We start from the raw sequence: 22784 nt of genomic DNA, 5'->3' as shown, positions 1-22784 counted from the left end.
GCAAGGGTGCCCCAGTAGATGCCATGGTGGTGGCGGCTGCCACTAAAAAGGAACTAGCACAGGAGGTTCCTCGTGCATCCTCCAGACAAGGAGTCTCGGGCGATGGATCATCTCGGAAAGCAGATGTTCACTTCAGCGACCTTCTCTGTAAGGTCACTGAACTATATGGCACATGTAATTCGGCTCAAGCGGGACCTAATCAAAGAGTACGCTGGATCACCCCCAGAGTCCATGCCGGCTGAGGACAATCGGAACTTCTCGGCTCGAATGGCCACTCTTAAGTCGATTACTAACACATCTATGCGGCTTCTCTCCCATTCCACGGAGGGAGCAGCTAGAGCTAGTGGAACAGGCATTGTCTTACGTCGACAGGCCTGGCTCCGTCTCTGCGACTTTGCGGAACCCTTCAAGGCATCCTTCAGGAACGCCCATTTTGACGGTTCTACGCTTTTCGGAAAAAACATCCATGATACGCTTCTCCATAGCGAGAAAGACAGGAAGACGTTGTCTGCTGTCGGGATCCGCTTCTCGGCTCCTCAGAGGTCCTTCTCCAGGAACCAAAGAGGACAAAAGAAGATGTGGTTCTGGAAAGCTCAACAGTCCCATTTTGCTCCGGATCCTTCGTCCTTCAGAGGCAGAGGAGGACAGGATGGATGCCGGCCCAGAGGCAGAGGGGGGGGGGGCAAAGAATTTCGGGTCGAGGGAACCCTTTTCCGATAGACCCGCGCAGCAACCCTGAGGGGTTGCCCAACTGCTCCTTTCTGGAGGCAGTCGGGGGGGGCGCTTCCCGGAGCACCTAGCACATTGGGAGTCCATTATGACAGATCGCTGGGTGCTCCGAATCATATCCAGAGGCTATTCAATTCCATTCCTAACATCTCCTCCCCGGTTGTGGAGCCTCCCAGATGTCCCACCCAATCAGAGGGAGGTAGCAGCCTTCGAAATAAGAGAGCTGCTAAGAAAAAGAGCCATTCAGCACATCCCCCTTGGGCAGTCCAGATCAGACTTTTACTCCAGGTTCTTTCTGGTGCCAAAAAAGACGGGGGACTTACGGCTGATTCTCGACCTGTCCACACTGAACCTGTCAGTCACCAAAGAAAAGTTCCGGATGGTCACTATTCAATCCATTCTCCCACTTTTACAGGAGAACGACTTTATGTGCTCGATAGACCTCAAGGATGAGTACTACCACATTCTAATGGACAGGCGATCCAGGAGGTTTCTCCGCTTTCGGCTGGGAGCCAGCCATTATCAGTTCAGGGTCCTACCCTTCGGTCTCACCACAGCCCCCAGGGTGTTCACTAAGGTCATGGCAGTTGTAGGGGCCCACCTGAGGCTTCAGGGAATACAGGTCTGTCCTTACCTGGATGACTGGCTCCTAACCGCCCCCCCACCAAGCATCTTTTATGTTCAGGCAGGGACTACTTCTTACATCTAGCCCACCATCTAGGGATCACGATCCACCACAAGAAATCCTCCCTTCAGCCTACTCAGATCTTGGATTTCATAGGGGCCAGGATAGACACTATACAATCCAAACTCTTTCTGACAGCAGACAGACTCAGCAACCTAAACCTTCACCTTTTGGCTCTTCTACAATCATCATCCCCTCCAGTGGAATTAGTCCTGAGGGCCCTGGGGTCCATGGTAGCAGCCATCAACCTGTCACTGATCGCATGTCTGAATATGAGAATCCTTCAGTGGACCTTACAGGTCCAGTGGTCCATCCTACGTCATCCCCTGTCTACACCTATTTTTCTCAGCAGGGTTTGCAGGGAATCTCTACTTTGGTGGCTCCATTCCAGGGACCTCTGGGAAGGGCGCCCCGTCTCCATGTCCCCACCCCAAGTCACAGTGACCACGAACACATCTCTCCTCGGGTGGGGGGGGGGCATTGCATGGGCAGATCCGTCCAAGGCACGTGGACTCACACAGAGACCTCTTTGCATATCAGTGTCCTAGAGATGAGGGCAGTGCTTCTAGCGTTGCAGGCTCTCCATTCCCTTCTTCCTCCAGGGACTATTGCAATTCAAACAGACAACATGTCAGTAGTCTGGTACATCAACAAGCAGGGGAGAACCAGATCTTACCCACTTTTCCAAGAGGCCATGAGAGTGTGGGAATGGGCGATATCCACCAACCGCTTTCTCATAGCAACGCACATACCGGGTCGGTCAAACATTCTAGTGGACAGGTTGAGTCAAACTATCCTCTCACCTTACGAGTGGTCTCTGAACCCCTTAGTAGAGGAACAGATCTTCCTCAGATGGGGTCAACCTTGCTGCGATCTGTTCATGTTGCCTTCGAACACAAAGTGCGGCGAGTTCTTTGCTCTAATTCCCCCACCAGAGGAAGCTGCCAGAGACGCTCTGGTTCATGCTTAGCCATCCGGTCTTCTTTATGCTTATCCTCCTCTCCTGTTGATGACAAAATTCTTGCAGAAAGCTCGTCTGTTGGGGAGCAGAGTTATCCTCATAGCCCCATTCTGGCCTCGTCAAACTTGGTTCCCATGCCTACGGTCTCATCTAGTACATCCTTCCTGGATCTTAGATCCCATTCCGGATCTGATTTCTCATCCCTTGGGATTGAAGACCCCCGACCTGGACAATCTCAAGCTCTCAGCTTGGTTGATCCAGTTCCATTAATGACTAGGATTCCCGGTATCTCATCCTCAGTTAAGGCCATCCTGGTGGCCGCTCATAAGCCTTTTACCAGAAAAATCTACAAGAGTAAATGGAAGCGTTTCTCTATCTGGGCGGAACATAGGAGTTTGGATCCCTTTACGGCTCCTATCCCAGCAGTCCTCGACTTTCTATCCCATATTTTTCATCAAGGGGATAGTTCTTCTACTGTTAAAGTTCAGTTGGCAGCTATTTCCCACTTCCATGTTGGAAACAGTTTTGGCCCCCTAGCTTCCTCTAAGATTTGCAAGACCTTCCTGAAAGGAACTTTCCTGTTAAGACCCCCTGTTAAAGATGCAGTTCCTCCATGGGATTTAACCCTAGTTCTTCAGGCTCTGACTGCCCCCCCCCCCCCTTTGAGCCTGCAGCTTCGGTCGACTTAAAATATGTATCTTGGAAAACTACCTTCCTGATTGCTATTACCTCACCTAGGAGGATATCGGAGCTTCATGCTGTTTGCAGTAAGCCTCCATACATCATCTTTCATAAAGACAGGGTTTCCCTCAGGACTAATCCCTCCTTTCTGCCTAAAGTGGCTTCCAAAGCCAACATCAACCAGTCCATCAATCTACCTGTCTTCTTTCCTAATTATCAGAACAAAGGAGAGTATAGACTTCATTGTCTGGATGTACATAGACAGTTGTGATTTTACTTAAACAGAACAGCTGAATTTTGAAAATCAGATCAGCTCTTTGTTTCATTTGCTAAGTCCTGTCTGGGTAAGCCAGTGACTAAAGTAACCTTAGCTAGATGGATTTCCCAATGCATCCTTCTTGCATACAGAAGCTCTGGTCGACCTGAGCCCCTGAGGCTTCGAGCTCACTCTACCCGTTCTATGGCTACGTCTGCTGCCTTCTGGGCGAGGATTTCTTTTGATGACATTTGTTCAGCAGCTACTTGGGCTTCCTCTCATACTTTTATTACACATTATAAATTGGACCTAATATCCAGAGGACGTGCATCTTTTGGCTCTGCAGTGCTCCGGAATATCCTTCCATGAGGGCCTCCCAAGTTGTTGGTAGCTGGGGACTCTGTCCTACAGGTTGCTGATCAAATGAAGTTAACTACTTCAGGTAAAGAAGTTATGTACTCACCATAACGTTCCATCTGAGTAGGTAACTTCATGTGTCAGCAACCTACCCTCCTTCCATCCCCCTGACCTGTAGTTCGTCCTTATAGGATTATTGTGTTCCACTTCCCAGATGACATCAGGTTAGGATGTTCAGGTGGTTTGTCCTTTGGTTATTGTAGTATTCTGTGATACTATAGCAAACTTGATCTGAGGACTAGAGGGAGGTAGGAGGGTATTATGGGTAGGGGAGGAGCTTGGAGCTCGGATCTTTGGCTATGAAAGCTGCCGGCTCGGATCCGAATCGGATCCGATACCCACAGGTTGCTGACAAATGAAGTTACCTACTCAGATGGGAAGTTATGGTGAGTACATAACTTCTTTTTCTCCCTTCTTCTGGAAATGGCGAGGGGAAATTACCACAAGCTTCCTCACAGGCTGGATCTGCTCATACAAGAACAGAGGTGTTTGGTACACTCTATTAGTCAGTTTCAATTGACTGCCTTGGGTGATGAATTCTAAATTCCTTGTAGGCATCTGTTTACTGAGGATGTGCAGCAGGCACTAATGGAGGCAAGAAAGGCTGCTACTAGAAAATGATATGCTAACAAATGGAAAAAGCTTTCTAGTCAGTGTCAGCAACATAACCAACACCCATTCAGGGTTAGTTGTTCTCTGGTTTTACAGTATTTGTATGCGTTACTATCCTATGGCCTTTATTATTTCTCTCTCTTGGTTTATTTATTAGCCATTTCAATATGTCTGCCTATGAATCCTTCTCTTTCAGTGCAGTCTCATGTCAAAATGTTTTTGGAAGTGGTTTTATTTAACAGGCCTTCAAGAAAAAACGATGGCCCCTCCTTGAGATCTTATTTTTTTGTTGGAGAACCTAATACTTGCTGCATTTTGACCAGCTAACTTGAGGTTTCTAACACTGAAAGCCATTTTACTGATTGCTTTAACCAATGCAAAAAGGATGTCTGAGTTGCAAGCACTTATGGTGAGTCAGCCCTATTTTGTACAGGTACAGGATTTTCTTTAGAACAAATCCTTCTTTTTATGCTTAAAGTTTACTTTAAGCCAAACAATTCATATCTCAGTTTTCTTTTCTGAACCAAAAAAATGAGGGAGTACGGATACATCATAACTTGGATGTTCCTAGACAGCTCGGGTACTATCTTGCTAGAACTAAATCTTTCAGATCTTCAGATCAATTGTTCATTTCTTATGAAGATAGGAAGAAGGGACAACCTGTGTCAAAAAAGACTAGACTATTTCCAAATGGTTGTCTTAGGCTATTACTTTTTGTTATATTTATCATAAATGTCTTCCAGAAGGGTCAAGACACACTCTACCAGAGCTTTGGCTTCACATATAATTTTATGGAAAGGGTTGGATTCTAGAAGTGTTCTAGAATCTGCTGTGTGGTCATTTGTACATACTTTAACAAAGAATTACAAGCTTGAGCCGTTCTCTAGATTCAGATCAGGCCTTGCTAGGACTATTCTCCAGGGTCTCCTGGACTCTTCTCCTTCTACCTCCCAAATGTAGTAAGCTATAGTCTACCCATATAGCTAAGGCTCCTGCAGCAGTGATCAGTTTGATGAATGTAGTACAGTTGTGTAAATTTACAATAACAGTAAATGTACTAATGGTCAGTGCTGCAGTAGCCGCTAACTCCCTCCATCCTCCTTTTTTCTGTTGTGTTTTTTTTTTTTTTTTTTATGCCAGAGTGTGGACATATATTTTTGTTACTCCTAGCAGTGTCCTTTCAGGGCTTTATCACCTCCCTCTGTATGTTGATAGGAAAGTTCTGAAGGGTTTTGCCCCCAAACTTGTCTTTTAGTCAGCTCAGCTTGAGCTGCCTGACAGTTTGGGTACATAAAAGGTGCCCTGAAGCTTTGGAAACTGGCCAGCTGTTATATCGTTGGCAGGATATAAATCGTACAGCTAAGGCTACTGTAGCAGTGATCATGTTATGGTAGGTTTACATATACAACTGTGCTCTCCACAGTAAATGATGCTTTACATGTTGGCCTATCAGGGAATACCAGAATACTGAAATGAGTTATTTCTTTACTGTGGTACATTTTTTTAAATATAAATGTTTTGGTCTGCTGTGCTAATTTCTGTCAACTGTTGTTCAGAAATCACATCTTCCTATTACATTTAAAAACAGCTAAGTAGGATGTGGAAACTTGAATAAACACAGTAATGCTCTGGGTCACCTCTATTATTATGCTAATAATTGCAGAGAACTAGAATATTGAGATGGGATTTTGAAAGTCAGCTTTTCTAAATAAACCAGGACTTTTTGGGGTGTGGGGTGTTATATTTTTATAACAATATTCTTTCCATTTCTATGTAGAATTTTTTTTCTGTGCAGTTTGTTTTTATATTGTTTTAAATCTAGTTTGTTTATATATATATATATATATATATATATATATATATATATATATATATATGTATATATATATATAATAGATATGGGATTAGTTAGAATGATCAACAAGTCTTTAATATTGACCTTTGTTTTATCAACACACTTTTGTTGAGATCAGCAGTACGTAGGGTTGGGAAATACTCATTCCTCGGGATTGTGAGATCTTGGAGATGGAATAAGTAATTAGCAGGAAGTGCAGGAAGGCTTGCCCTCTTGCAAAAAAAAAATGCTTTTTACTTTGCTTGCTCTGAGGTTAATTCACAGAGCACTCTCAGAAGTGTATTGAAGTTATGTTGTTGATGTTAGCACCTTCAACATTTGCAACAGTCAATTTAGTTCACTAATATTTTTTTTGTACAACAGAACAGGAAAGTGTCACAAACCCAACCAGCTTATAGTGCATGTGGTGAAATATGTAGCCAAAGAAAAGACCACAGCACTGTACTGTAATCAGAATTTATTACTTAGACCACCATGAAAACATCAAACCAGGTTTCACTTTCAACAGCAGGAGCTTCTTCAGTGCATACAGTAAAAAAACACAGCCTTGAATTTAAATAAAAAATAAACATCAAAATCAGAGAAAGTATGTTTAAGGGGATATGGAATAATTACATAGTTAACATGTATATTAAATACTTAAAGATCATGTTTAAAGGTGCAAAACATGCTTTTCTTTTCAAACGTAAAAGTGTTTGCATGCATCTTTATGCTTCAACACTTTTTTGTGTGTAAAAATCCCCCCTTTAGAACAATCATATCAGCCAACAATTCTAAGACCGAAACCCTTTCAACCTGGTTGGACTACATTCTCAACCCTATTATGCAAGCTTCCAAGTATTACTTAAAAGATTCATGGCATTTGTTAGCATTATTAAGAGATTTTGAACCATCAAGTGAGGCAGTCTGTTTTGCATCTTTGGATGTAGTGTCATTGTATACATGCATTGATCAAGAAATAGGAATTGAATTGTTGAGGGAATATTTAACCAAAAAATAGTACTCTGGATAACATCAAAATTAATACAGTTTGCACCCTAATGGATTTAGTACTTAATAATAATTTTTTTAGATTCAACAAGGCACTATATAAGCAAATTGCGGGGGTTGCAATGGGAGCAAAAGTTGCTCCAGCATATGCTAACCTTGTAATGGCCAATTGGGAAAGTAAGTTTATTGACAACAACATTTTTGGGGAAAATATTTTATTTTATCGTCGTTATATCGACGACTTATTTTTCCTTTGGCATGGTACATTAGAGATTTTGAAAACTTTGTGTCATTTTTAAATAGTACAATGACTTTTTTAAAGTTTTCCATTGGAGGGTACGGTCAGAGTTTAAAGTTTCTTGACTTGCACTTAGCGTATGACACGACCTCTAAACAATTCATTAGTAAAATCTACAGAAAGTCTACATTTGCAAATCAATATTTGCATAAAAAAAGTTTACATCCACCTCACATGAAAAAAGGAGTGGTTAAGGGACAACTCATTAGGCTTAGTAGATTAACATCGCAGGATGTAATATTCACTAAAGAGATAGAAATGTTAAGAACTTTTTTTATGGCTAGGGGCTATGATTCATCATGGTTACAAGTTATTGAAAAAGAAGTGATGCAACTAAGAAAGGACAAAGCTTGTCCCATTTTGTCTTTTCAATCACGAGTACTCGGAGTTCACAATACACAAAATAGGAAGGTGGTCGTTTGTAACAAAGAATTTTCATGTGCATTTGTTTTACCTATTACAAATGAAATGTGGTCTATCAAAAACATTATAGTGGAGAATTGGAAGGTTTTACTTGGAAATCAGGATTTGATAAAGATCATAGGTGAACGACCTTATTTTATTTAAAAAAAGTAAAAACATCAAAAGTATGTTAGAATGGGGAGCAAAGAGAAGTGAAGGTAAAATAGACAGGAACATTTTAGCTAAAGGTACCTGTGCATGTAACAACTGCAGACAATGTAGGTACATAAGTAATTCCTCTTCAGTTCAGCTTTCTCATACAGGAAAGATATATTGGTCTAAGAATTATTACACATGTAATACTAAAATGGTGGTTTATATAGCCCAATGTTCAACATGTCCAAGTTATTATATAGGTATGACTACAAGATGTTTTAGAAAAAGAATTAGTGAACATCTTTTAGCTATTAAGAAAAAAAATTCAGCCAATGCGTTGGGCAAGCATTCATTAGCATGTAATAACTTCAAGAAATTCACTTTTTCTGTCTTAGAGAGTGTTCCCCTAGGAATGTTTATGGGAGCTAGTAAAGTTATTTTAGAGTGTAAAGAGTCTCTTTGGCAGTTACATCTAGGAGCAGATTATGCTCCTGGATTAAATGAGTCAATTAATATAAAATGTTTTTTACAAATGAAAAAATAACATTTAGATTTTTAAGAGTTATATGCATTTAAGTAATGCTTTTGTATTAATGTAATATATTTTAGGAATAAGTAATTAGCAGGAAGTGCAGGAAGGCTTGCCCTCCTGCAAAAAAATGCTTTTTACTTTGCTTGCTCTGAGGTTAATTCACAGAGCACTCTCAGAAGTGTATTGAAGTTATGTTGCTGATGTTAGCACCTTCAACATTTGCAACAGTCAATTTAGTTCACTAATATTTTTTTCGTACAACAGAACAGGAAAGTGTCACAAATCCAACCAGCTTATAGTTCATGTGGTCAAATATGTAGCCAAAGAAAAGACCACAGTACTGTACTATAATCAGAATTTATTACTTAGACCACCATGAAAACATCAAACCAGGTTTCACTTTCAACAGGAGCTTCTTCAGCGCATACAGTAAAAAAACACAGCCTTGAATTTAAATAAAAAATAAACATCAAAATCAGAGAAAGTATGTTTAAGGGGATATGGCATAATTACATAGCTAAAATGTATATTAAATACTTAAAGATCATGTTTAAATGTGCAAAACATGCTTTTCTTTTTAAACGTAAAAGTGTTTGCATGCATCTTTATGCTACAACACTTTTTCGTGTGTAACGAAAAGTGCATTTTGAAGCCTTTAAAAATACGAAGTCTTAAATATTCCTTCTGAATGCAGAAGACTAAATGTGTTAAGCCATGTTTACGGCATTAATATTCAAAGTGCAGGAAACAGCTACATCATTCGGGGTTTCAGCTCTAATATTGCTGGATTAGCATAGGTATGGTAAGTAATTATAAATTAGTTTTGTAAATGCCAAACTGTTCAATTAGCAGTTTTAGTAATCAGCTAATTAACTAATGTAGCTTTCTGCCAAACTGTTAATTTAATAGTTTGGCAATTGCATCACTAATTCACAATTACTTACCTACCCTAATCTTAGATGTACTAAAGTAAAAAAAAAATGAGTTGTATATGAGCATGTATATACTTGTTTATTCATATAACTTGATTGAAAACATACATTTAAATGTATAGTTTCATATAATTTCATTTAAGCCTTTTACCTTGAGTAGCACCTAATAAAGTGATCCATTTGTTTCCCTTCTGTAGAATATGTAATTTATCAAACTTATTAGGTGATGATGAAGCCACTCTGTCAAGTCCTATAAAACTAGAAAAAATGCTCCCGGCTGCTCTATTTTATGTCTAACTAAAGCACTTCTGTCGCTATTAAATCTGATTTTACTAAAGTGTAATATAACCCTTTCTTTGAAAGGACCAGACGTCTCACTTCCCTATAAAAATCCATATATGCATTGTACAAGGTAAATGACTCATTCAGGTGCAACAAGTAATTGTCTCATAGATCTTATACACGTTGGCTGCATTCACAGAAGTGAAGTAACCAGTTTTCATCACTGTAGAGCAACATTCACATTTACCACTAGGGAAACATTCAGCAAATCTGTTACCCAATGGTCCTTATTTGCAAACTTCCCTATGTTGTGTTTTAAAACAAGACAGATGTTGGGCAGTATCTATAACGAACAAGATATGACCATCACGATGAGATGTAATAAAAATAAAATTTATTCTTCTTGACACAAAGATAAGCGCTTTTGTGTGCCAACAAGCACGCTTCAGATCTTACAAAAACAGTTCACTATTACTTCCTATATATACTCTACCAACACATTCATTAGAAACACTTGAAAGCAATTAATTAATTAATCATCCTATTAAACTCTGGATGCAGCTTCAATCAAGTAATTTATGCATAAATTATTTGATTGAAGCTGCATCCAGAGTTTAATAGGATGATCAATTAATTAATTGCTTTTAAGTGTTTCTGATGAATGTGTTGTAGAAACACTTAAAAGCAATTAATTAATTAATCATCCTATTAAACTCTGGATGCAGCTTCAAGTCAAGTAATTTATGCATAAATTACTTGATTGAAGCTGCATTCAGAGTTTAATAGGATGATTAATTAATTAATTGCTTTTAAGTGTTTCTAATGAATGTGTTGTAGAAACACTTAAAAGCAATTAGTTAATTAATCATCCTATTAAACTCTGGATAAAGCTTCAATCAAGTAATTTATACATAAATTACTTGATTGAAGCTGCATCCAGAGTTTAATAGGATGATTAATTAATTAATTGCTTTTAAGTGTTTCTAATGAATGTGTTGTTTTATATATATATATATATATATATATATATATATATATATATATATATAGGAAGTAATTGTGAACTGTTTTTGTAAGATCTGAAGAAGCGTGCTTGTTGGCACGCGAAAGCACTTATCTTTGTGTCAAGAAGAATAAATTTTATTTTTATTGCATTTCATCGTGGTCGTCTTATCTTGTTCGTTATATATATTGCTGTTTCTTTCTTGATTTGGACCTTTATGCCACAGTTATACCTTTTTACTACTATGTTAGAATATCTGTCAGAGAATTGCATTTAACCTGCTTGTTTGTCATAGCTTTTAAAATGATGACATCACAGCATTATTCTCACCTACTGAACAACAGTAAAAATGCACTTTGTAACTTAGAAATTAATCTGCCAAATATAACCAAGCGGTTGACAAACTGACTTGTCTCTGTCTGTCATCTTTGTGGTCATTAAAATTAAGTTAAATTCTGATAATTATCCATTTTTCATATTCATTTAAAAAAATGCCAATGCCTGTTTTGTACTGCCCCGTTAATTTGTGTGAAAGTTTAATTGTTTTGCATGTGGACTGATTTTTGCATTACAATTGTTTTTCAGCCTTGCATTTAATGGCATATCTACAGAAGGTGGAAAATGCATAGCAGAAGCACTGAAGGAAAACAGCTCTGTGAGAATATTTTGGTAAAATAATTTTTCTGTGCATTTTTAAGAGGTCATGGATTTATCTTAGCAAATTAATACAGGATTTTCTGTTCTAGAACTGCATTTTTTTTAAACCGAAGCATATTCTTCATTGGGTGGTGATTGCAATGTGTACTGTTGACAGCAGTGTAACTAAGCACAGAGTTCAACATGCAAAATTACTTTCCAGCAGACAGATGCTGAGAGATTAATACTAAAAATTTTTTTCTTTTGATTTTTTTGTATCCTTTTCCTTCTCCTGTCTGCTTATTATTAAGACACACCAGTGTGATTGTGGTGTGTTAGTCCATTTTACAGTGAGAGTCAATAACAACGTGGTTGTCTTCTGCCAGCTGTTTGTTTGTACCCTATTCCCACTCTGTAGCAGCTGCTGAGAGGAACGATGTCAGCATTTCCTATGCCTTCTGCTGGGCGCATGCATACTGAGATGAGCTTGGCAGAGCAAAGAGCATGTATCCTCCTCTTACTGTATGCTATACATCTGCCTGTAGTAGATGCAGCAGACCAGATTACTTCTCTTATCCCAAGAAGAGCTGCCATGGGGCATTTCACTTCCACTCTCCCCTGCTGTCTCCTCTAGTGCCCCAGTCACTGACTGCTCCCAAGTCATATGAATCATAGTCAGGGTTTCATCTCTGTACACTGCAAGGCCAGCTGAATCACTGCTACTGATCTCTGGTAAACATATTTATTAGGAGGAGCTGGTAGAGGCCAACATTTCTGTCTGTGTGTTTCGATTGTTAGTTTCATGTTCAAGACTAAACCTGTTTTTCTTGTAGTCTGTTTAGTAAATAGTATACAAGGCACAGTTCAACTTTTCAGGCATGTGATTTGCCTAAGTGTTAAATCTGCTAGTCATAGAAAAACTCTATATAATATTTTGTTTGATCCAAACAAAGTAGTGCCACTGCTCGTTTTCATAATCAACACTGCATGGTGACAGTAAAAGCAGAAATCATTCAAGGCTGTGTAAATGGGAAAAAAAATCCACAGAAGATGAATTAAAGGGAATGCAGAAGCCACCCCAGCAGTGCCTGCTTGAAATGCATCTGCTTTTGTTAAAGTGATTTGTGAAGTTTCTTATATACATTGCAGCACTTGATGAGTCAAGTGCTGTGATGTGATTTCCCGTTTGTCCATCCTTATGTTTTTGGGCCATTTTTTTAATAAAAAAAGCTTTGTAAACTTTCTATTAAACCAAGGCCTAAATAAATTTCCTACATTCTGTGCTGGTGTCACCTCAGGTTAACATGCAGTACGTTTAACGTCCTTAATGGGTCACCTTCATGCATGTGTAATTATGCACCCATTAAAGTTTGTGGTCTCAAAAAATATGTTTTTATTACACTGATGTCACCATGGTTAGAATTCACCATTTTTACACAGTAGCACCAGTATAAGGAAAGTACAAATTTTAAAAGCGTTTTTCATAAAGGAGAAGAAGCCGAAAACGGTGTCCAATAGGCAGAAATACTATTCAGCTTTTTATGCACCGCACATCATGGTGCAAAGGTAAGATATAAATCATCGGCAAATTACTTTAACTTTACCAACTTCAGAATACAGTCATTACCATAACAAGGCAGAAAGAAAGTACTGTTTGTTCACCTCTAGACCTTTGCTCCCAGTGAATTCTAGGGACCTTTGCCATTTGTTTCTTTAAGCTACACTGTAGCTTCACATCCCTTCATCTCTTTCACTTGTTAGAAAATTACCTTAAATATGAGATTTAGTGCTTTTCTTTTCATGTATCTTCAGCATCAATACAATACATTCTTCATGTATCCTGGAAGGGCAAATGTGCACACAGACATAGCCGTGTATATTATCAAGCTGACAAGTTTCTTATCAGATTTATAATGTACAGTGCTCCTTTTCACACAGGTGGCACAGTAGTGCTTCCCATTGGATTTTTTTTTTTTTTTGGCAGTCGACATTGTGCACCAGTTCCAGTTCCTTTCTCCTTAGATCAAATATAACGTTTCTAGAAAAAAAATGTAGTGCCCTAAAAGAGAGGTTGTAGTAGTTTACCTTTGTCTAGTTGTTATTGCTTGATCTCTGTAGTAAATGCCTACTTTCAAAGGATTTCACTGTGTTCCTATGGCAGTTTTTATTAATACCCATGTTAGACTCCAGGTAGTGGTGACTGATCGGGTGGATACAGCTACCATCTGTGCACAGTGTTTTTTGCAGAACAGGAGAGCATGTACAGATCGAGTCAGTGTTTCTGACACACACCTAACCCACATAACCATTTGCTTTTGCATATGCACATCTTTATTCTTCCCTTTTTTTTTTTTTTTTTTTGCCATCTTGTACTAATGTTAGCTATGTTTGAACTTGTTGATCATTGCCCTACATTTGCCTTCACATCATTTGAAGTCAGTCCCCTATGCATTAAAACCAAGACAAAAGGACCTCCAAAGACGGTAATCACGTAAGGAACCCCTGTGGAGGCATAGCCAACTTTCTCCTTGAATGAAAAATAAGATTGATTTTCTTTCTTAAACAGATAAATTCTGCTCAGACCAAACTCTTATTGTAAATTCTTTAGTTTATGCATCATCCTTTGCAGCTGTGGGCATACTGAATCAGTCATCTCTCTCTCAGTTCAGTGCCACTGCCCTACTTTTTTCAAGAGTTATGCCTCACTATTCCAAGTCTTTTATGCAGTCCATCCTTCTGTTTGCTGGGTGTCCTAGTCTCCTCTTGTGTCTTCAAAATCCTCTTAAACAAGTCATCTTCTGCTTCCCTACATGTGCCTTTACCACTGTAATCTGTTCTCTTTGACCTTATCTGCAGATGGAGGTACTTTGGCTTAATCTCTGCCACTTCTAACTTTTTGAACTGCCTCATTGCCCAGGTCTCTGTAATACATACAAATACTGGTCAGTAATCTGATTTTATACCCTTTCCTTCTCAGCTTCTTTGAATTTTTCTGTCACACACTGTCCCTCACTCTCTGTGCCAGTTGACTGCAGCCTCTCTGATTCTAACATTGACCACATCATTCAGACTTTCCTTCTCCTCAACCACCCCTCCTAGATACTTGAAACTGATAACCTGTTTAACCATTTTCCTAGTATCACAATTTTCATCTTCTGATTTCCCTTATTTGTATGACAGATGTCTTGTCTGTACTAAGTTTCATCCCATGTACCTTCAGTTTTGCATTCCATTGCTCCATTTCTTAAAGTTCCTGTTCAAAGTCTGCTTGTTAATGCCACATCATAAGCATACAGCAGCTTCTTGATAATGTAGTCCATCACCAGTAGGAACGGCAGTGGACTCAAGAGCTGAACCTTGATTCATATCCACTCCCACTGGTAATCCCTGAGTGAGTCTAAACACTGTTCATCCTTGTGTATTTATGTTGTCATACATAGCCTGCACTAATTCTGCCAATGTTTCTGGACTTTGAACTATTGTAAGACCCCCAAATCAGCTTTCTTGGAACCTAGTGAAATGTTTTTTTCCCACATCAAGGAATACCCAGTTTGAGGCTTTCCTCATCTCCTGTCTTTCTGACTGCAAAATTCAGGTTCACTGTGCTGCATCCTGCTCTGATTGTGAATTACTCATCTCCCATCTTAACTTTCTACCATTTTGCACATTTATTTGTCATTCTCTCCAGTACGTTTATTCAGTGTGACAGGAGTATGTTACTCTTATACTGCCTACATTTGTGAATGTCCTCTTCGTTCTTGTATGCTGTCACTAGTGTGTTTTTTTTCTCTCCAGTTAACTGTCCTACAGCTTTCTCTTCACACTATTATGAGTACTTGCAGGTGACATTTCTCCCCTAACTCACCAAGCATCTTGATCATATTTGCTGTAACGTCATCTGAGCCTGCTGTTTTCCCATTACTTCATTTTCCTTAGTGCGTTTCTTCTTCTTGTGTAGGCTTTTCCTCATTTACCGTAGCCTGTCTGTGGGGTAGTCTTTATTTAGAAGCTGTTGGAAGTACTCCTTACAGCTGCTTTTGGTGTCCTGTGGACTGGTGAGCAGGTTATCTCTTGCATTCCTTATGAAGGATGTGTGATGACTATCTTCTTTATCTTTCTGACTCTGCCTTGCAGTCTGATAGTTTTTGTGTCATCTTTTGAGTCACTTTCCAGAAGCTGGTAATGCCACTCTGATACTTTGTTTTTTTTTTTTGCTGTTAGTACTGTCCTCATAGTCTCTTTGTTAACCAGACAGAATTCCTTCTTAGCCCATTCCATTGTTTCTGTCTCCCACTTTTTTCTGCACTACTTCTATTGATAACTTCCTGGACTTCTGCAGTCCAACATTAACTTTCCTTATATACAGTATTTCCATACCATGTTAATTCACGTATCTTTTCTGCAGTTTTCATACATGCTGTTTTGAGAGGCTGTCATTCTTCAGCTGTACCTATTTCCTCCTCTTCCTGAGGTGCTAGAGCATTATTTCCTTGAACCCTTGTGCTTTTGTTCCAGTCAGCTTCCAGGTCTTAAGCCTATTTTCTGTGGACATTTGAGCATTCTGTGACCACTTCTTGCAGATGATTGAGGCTTCCAGTGATTTTTGTGTGTGGGCCAACTGTTTCACTAGTGATGACTTTGCAATCTCTGATTCTGTCATGTTGCCCTTTCCTTACTAGGAGAGGAAGTACCTGAGTTGCATGTTCACTGCACTTGTACGGTATTGTGACTGGACTGTTTCTCTTGCTGAGCAATGTATTGACCACCATCAACCAATTTGCCAGACAGACGTCTATTCTTTCTCATTAATTCCTGATCCCTCAGCCATATGGACCTATGTGGAGCCATGGAGTCTATCCTGTTGTGTCTGAAGCAGTATATGCATTCAGGTCTTCTCCCCCTCCGTTATCAAGACCATCTCATGTTCCATTTCTTTATCTAGTGTTCAGGCAGCGTCTACCTGAATGGACTCTAGCTACTGCATCCCTGCTGTGAGGCATAGCCTGAGATTATGAATGGTACAGTATCTTTACTCTAGAGTCTGATTGACATGAGTCTGTCACTAATACATCCCTCACTGTCTTCAGAAGAGTATCCCTCATCACAATTCCCACACCATTTCTAGTCTGTCTTCCACCTTAGTAGACTGTAGATCCCTTACCAAGTCACTTTGCTGCACTACCTTCCACCTCGTCTTTCTGGGTACACAGGATAACAGTGCCATCTTTACTTTCATGTCATCCAATTCCAAGTTGTGTCCTGTCAGTGAACCTATATTCATTTCCACCTGAACGTCTGTACCATAGACATTTTTGGAATTTCTCACATCAATTCACTGTTAACAATTCCTTATCTATCTGAGAATATCAGTTTTATGTGTCTATAAATCTTCTTGACTTATAAGCAGCTATTGTTTTTTCCAGTAAGCTCGTGCACCATTCTTACTGGCATCTACTTAAAACACTTCTTACTTATTCAACTCATAGTATTTGAAGACTGGAATTTCATTATAGCTGGTTTCTTGGAACATTCCAAAGTTTCACGTATTCATGGCTCCATTCTCAGAATGCATCTTTGACTGCTTTCTTAGAAACATAGTTATCTCAAACATATTGGATAAAAACCTTGCAAGATACTACAGCATTCCTATAAACTTTTATAATACCTGCTTGTATTCTGTCTTGGTAATTTGCACTGTTGCTTTTCTGCATCAGGTCTCAGCCCCCCACCCCACCCACTCAAACCATTATATAACATACTGATTTCAGTCTTGTCACTTACGTTTTATATTTACTCTTATTTAATTTATTTATTTGGCATTTGTTGACTGGGTTAGTCTGACTGAGCTTGTGCCCTTTTTCAGCGGAGGCCCGGGGAGAAAAGCTCTAAAGTAAACATTATATAAAAATTAGATTCAGAGTACAAATAATGCATGTCTAACATTCACAGTACAGAATAAAAAATGCACAGGTTCACAATACAAATTACACAAGTATAAACTTCCAAGGAGAAATTGTGCAAGTAAGAGATTCAAAGTACAGAATAACAAAATTTGTAATACAGATACAATAAAAATGTGTTTACAACAAAGGTTAATCAATGGCCAATTGTATTACAAGAAGAGATGCCATTGAAAATGGGATTGCAAGTTAGAAGTCTGTGTAGAGGAGCATTTGGTCAGAGCAAGGTAGCAAAGATGCAGAAGAACTTGTTATTGGGTGTCTAGCATGAGAAACTTGGAAGTTAGTCAAGTAGTAGGAAGATGGGATATAATAGAGAAATGGTAGAGGAGGGAGAAGGAAGATTAGTATAGGATTACCAGGGGCAGAATTTGGAGGGGTATAGAGAGGAGTAGTAGAGTAATGTTGTAATACACAGGAAGTTAGAATAGTTAGCATTTTTATGGGAAAGGAAGTAATAGAGAAGAATGTGAGGGAGGGGGAAAATAAGGAAGGAAAAGAGGGAAGGGAGAGATTGTAGGTAGGGAAGAGGGAGAGGAGGAATTTTAGGTGGGGTGGTTATGGTGACATCTCCAGGTGTTGTGCAGGTAATGTCTGAGGGCTGTCTTGAATTCATGTGCATGGGTGATATTTCTAAGGGCAATGGGAAGCTTATTCCATGAGTGAGTAGCAAGAAAGCAGTATAGGTTTTGTCCTAGTGATTTTTTTAGGTTTTTGAATCTGTAAGAGGCATTGGTCTGAGCTTCTGAGGGAGCGTGGTGGGTTATAGAGAGAGACAAGATAGGATATGCTAGGGCAGGAGGAGGGCTTATTTAGGATGGTGTGGATGATGAGAAGTTGAGAATATATGAGTTTAGGAAATTCTAACCAACTGAGATTCTGGAGCACAAGACAGTTATGTGATTTTGGTGGAATGTTAGCTGCAAATCTGGCTACTTTGTTATAAGTGGTTTAAGTTTGGATAGTAGAGAGGGCTGTAAGTTAGTAAGGACATGAGAGCAGTACAGGAGGTTAGGAAGGAGATAATCCTGGGAAAGTGAGATTTTGGAGTTGGGGTTGAGGAACCCTTGGATCTGAAATAGTTAACTTAATTTTATCTGCAACCTGTGGGTATTCGGATCCATATCGGATCCGAGCTGGCAACTTTACAAGCATCTGCTCTGAGCTCCAAGCTCCTTACCTTTACCCACAACCCATCACCATCTCCTGCCTTCCCTCAGATCTCGTTTGCCACTTCGTGCATCAGCTTCGTGGTCTCTGTAGCTCTGAACCTTAGGGTTTTTGTAAGTGCTTTTGGGATATTTTTTTTTCTTGTGTGATTGAGAGAGTTTTTGTCGTTAATTCGCTTCCTCCCCTTGAACGCTTGTTTGTCGGTTAGAAAAAAAAAGTTTAGTTTTGTGAGTAGGTGTAGGCCCTTCCCTTCCCTTCCCTATAGTGTGTGCGTGGTCAATAGTGTATTGGGGTGTGTTAGTTGTGGCTACTTTTGTGTGAAAATGTCAGAACAGCTGAAACCTACTTTCAAAAAATGCACAGTGTTGCCATAAGCTTTCACCGGCAGATGGTCACACTTTGTGTGTTGTTTGCCTGGGCGTAGCCCATTTATCTGCCCAGTGCAGTGTGCATGTTGGATTCAATCTGAGGGCCCTAAAGGACAAGGAAGACTAAACTGGTGTCTAAAGACCTGCTCCCAGCTTCCACTTTGGACACTTCAGCCTCGGCCTTGGCTTCTGCAACAACCGCCCAACCCCCCAACCCCCCCAAGTTGGGACTCACCCTCCCGCTAGACCTGCTGAAGGGGATGCGAAAGGGAGAGACAAAAGACATAAAGATACAGACAGGAGAGACAGAGAGAAGAAAGCAGATAGGCCTCGTAAACGGTCTCCAGATCGGGAGTCCTTCCTTAGTTCGCCTTCCAAGGTATCAAGACCTGTGCCTCCACGGCTCCACTCCCCCAGATTCTCCCCAGAGCCAACGGAGCCGAGGAACTTCCTCCAGATCCTCCCAGCGACCAGCCAGATCCGAGTCTGTCGCTTCCTAGCACTCGACTCGGAGTCTCTGTGAAATGAATATGGACAGGATGATGAGGAGATTTATTCAGACCCAAATCCAGATGGGAGTCTTACAAGGCCCTTCTCCCTCTAGAGGGGGGACCTCCATGCCCTTCTTTCATCTGATTTCTCTTTCCCCGATCTGGCCTGCGGTTTCGGGGTTTATGGATCCGAGGATCTTCGGAGCTGGGGATTCAGCGCCGATGGTTCCTCCAACCTTGACTCCGGCGATTACTTTGAGTTCCTCAGATCTGACTAGTTCAGATCCAAGCAGCTCTCAGAGCCGAGGACGGGGAGTCAGACCTGAGGGGATGGAGGTGTCTTCGGCTCCAACTTTGTCAGATCTGAGCCGTTCCTTCTGAGCTCCTGCTACCCTAGCCTCGGTGCCCCAATCCTCAGGGTGGTCCCGGGGAGAGCTTCCTCCTTGTTGGGTGCTAAGCAGGTGCGCTCTCCATCAGCATTCGACTTGGTGGAGAGGGTTCTCTCCCAAGGATCAAGACCCCAGCCTATTTCCTTGGATTCCGCCCAGACTCCCTCGGATTCAGTTACTACTCCCTTCAGCTTGTCTCAGGGACAGCCCATGCTAGAGGAGCCCCAGGCGGTTCCCCTGGAGGAACCCCCCGCGTCTCACGAGCCCTCTTCAAAGAGTCCCACTGAAGAGGGTCCTCGTAAGCACACGTGCAAAAGGAGACACCTGGACTCCCCTGAGTGCCTTACAGAAGACACTGATTTAGATGAATTAGAAAGTTCCCCCAAGTCACCTCCCGAGGATGTCTCCTTTGGAGACATCATGGAGATCCTCTGCCAGAGGGGAGGTTGATCAGCCCCAAAACCCTCTACGGATGAATCAGTGTTCCTGGAGGCATTTGGCACGGGCCCATCTACGTCCTGGGTGTCCACACCTGCGGATCCCTTTGTGGATCTTATTACTACACGGGCGTGGAAGGAGCCTGACACCATAGAGCCAATACCTAAACGCCCGGACAAGATTCTTTTTCCACCCTCGGACAGACAGGCATGATGGTATAAGGGATCCCCTGTGGACATTATGGTGGTTGCAGCAGCCACCAAGAGGGAACTGGCTCAGAAAAGTTCCTCGGTCTACTCTCCGGACAAGGAGTCCAGGACAGTAGATCGATTTGGGAAGCGAGTATATTCTTCAGCGATGTTTTCCATATGAGCACTGAACTACATGGCACACTTTATATGACTGCAGCATGACCTAGTCATGGAATTAGCCGAGTCGCCCCCAGAGTGTTTGTTGCAGGAGGACAAGCGACTGTTTTCCCTGAAAATGTCGACTCTGAAGTCAGTATCAAACACGTCCATGCACTTCCTTTCCCATGCTACGGAAGGAGCAGCTAGGGAGGCTGGGACCGGCGTAGCTATGAGGCGACATGCTTGGCTCAGACTGTGTCAGTTTACAGACCCCTTCAAGGCGTCTTTTACGAGTGCTCCCTTCGATGGTTCTTCTCTTTTTCGGAAGATCGTACGTGACACCCTTGTCCAGAGTGAAAAAGACGGGAAGACCTTGTCTGCCGCCAGAATCTGCTTTTCTAGTCCTCAAAGATCCTTTTCCAGGAATCAAAGAGGGCAAAAGAAAATGTGGTTCCGGAAATCACCGTTTTCTCGGGGCTCTCAGGACAGTTCATCCCCTAGAGGCAGAGGGGGACATGACAGACACCATCCCAGAGGCAGAGGGGGTCCGAGGAACTTTGGGTCTAGGGAGCCCTTCTCGAGGGTTTGCCCGACTGTCCTACTCTGGAGGCAGTCGGGGGAAGAATATCATTGCACGCAATGGCGTGGGAGCCCATAACTGCAGATCGTTGGGTGCTTCAAATAATATCCAGAGGTTACACCATCCTGTTTGTTGCCCCTCCAGTCCAACCAAAGCGCCTCTCAGATGTCTCACCTGCTCAAAGGGAGATGGCAGCGCTAGAGGTTTCCAAGCTGCTTCAAAACCGAGCCATCAAACCAGTACCCCCCCCCCCACCCCACCCATCAGTCCGGGTCAGGCATTTACTCCAGGTTCTTTTTAGTGCCAAAAAAGATGGGGGACCTCAGACCCATTTTGGACCTGTCAACCTTAAACCTGGCTGTCGCCAAACAGAAATTCTGGATGGTCACCCTGAAATTCATTCTACCTTATCTTCAAGAATGCGACTGGATGTGCTCGATAGACCTCCAGGATGCTTACTACCATATTAGGAGATTCCTTTGCTCCTGCCTGGGAGCCAGTCATTTCCAGTTCAGAGCCCTACCCTTTGGTCTCACCACAGCCCCCAGGGTGTTTACCAAGGTAATGGCAGTCGTAGTGGCTCACCTGAGGCTTCAGGGGATTCAGGCATTCCCTTACCTAGACGACTGGCTCCAAGCTGCTTCCACCAAGTGTCTTCTTTGCCAAGCCAGAGACTCCTTCCTTCATCTTGCAGACCTGCTTAGGGATTAATATCAATGGTTCCAAGTCCTTCTTGGACCCATTACAGATCTTGGACTTTATCGGGGCACGGCTGGACACCCTTCGACTGAAAGTCTTTCTAACTCCAGACAGGTTCCAGAGTCTACGGGCACATGTATCAGTAATTCTTGACCCCAGGTTACCGAAGGCGGGTGACGTTTTCAGAGCCCTGGGCTCTATGGCTGCAGCAATCTCTATCCTCCCCTGTGCACGTCTTCACATGCGTGTTCTACAATGAACTGTAGCCGTACAGTGGTCTTGGCTAGATCTCCCCATGGAATACCCAATTCAAACCAGCAAAGCCTGCAGGAGGTCACTCCACTGGTGGGTCCAATCCCCAGAGAACGCAGCGGGACACCCATTTGTTTCACCCACAGCCCAAGCCACAGTGACCACGGATGCCTCCCAGCTCGGGAGGGTGGGGGGGGGATTATCTGGGGAGGACGGTCCAAGGCATGTGATTCCAAATCGAGACCAGATTGCAGATCAATGTTCTGGAGATGAGAGCAGTGCTTTTAGCGTTGCAAGCCTTCCACACTGTTCTTCATCCGGGGACTATTGCAATTCAGTCAGATAACATGTCAGTTGTCTGGTACATCAACAAATAGGGAGGAACCAGATCTTACCCTTACCCTCTGTGTCGCGAGGCCATAAGAGTGTGGGAGTGGGTGATCTCCACCAATCGGTTTCTGATTGCAACGCACATCCTGGGACGCTCCAAAAATTTAGCGGACAGATTGAGTCGGCCTATTCTAATGTCATATGAGTGGTCTTTGAAACAGTCGATAGCGGAGAAGATCTTTGCGTGTGGACAGCCTTGCTGCGATCTCTTCACATCTCCTTCCAACGTGAAATGCAACGAGTTCTTCACTCTGATTCCCTCACCAGGGG

The 22784-nt window shown here is 41.7% G+C and overlaps 1 protein-coding gene across 4 annotated transcripts in view; it reads left to right on the top strand.

Moving 5' to 3' along the window:
* The window catches only part of NOD1 (nucleotide binding oligomerization domain containing 1), an 849510-nt gene that overhangs the window by 655526 nt on the left and 171200 nt on the right, over positions 1–22784 (top strand). For all 4 annotated transcript variants that reach the window (XM_044065019.1, XM_044065017.1, XM_044065018.1 and 1 more), the window contains exon 9: positions 11377–11460. In XM_044065019.1, coding sequence (XP_043920954.1) covers positions 11377–11460 — 84 coding nt within the window. The remainder of the gene's footprint in view (positions 1–11376; positions 11461–22784) is intronic.

Source organism: Protopterus annectens, chromosome 3.part0, assembly GCF_019279795.1.
Source record: "Protopterus annectens isolate FY-2018-M chromosome 3.part0, PAN1.0, whole genome shotgun sequence".
In the NCBI taxonomy this organism is placed as follows: domain Eukaryota; kingdom Metazoa; phylum Chordata; order Ceratodontiformes; family Protopteridae; genus Protopterus; species Protopterus annectens.
Note: the sequence above shows the minus strand (reverse complement) of the source record. Positions and strands in the feature narration are given on the sequence as shown.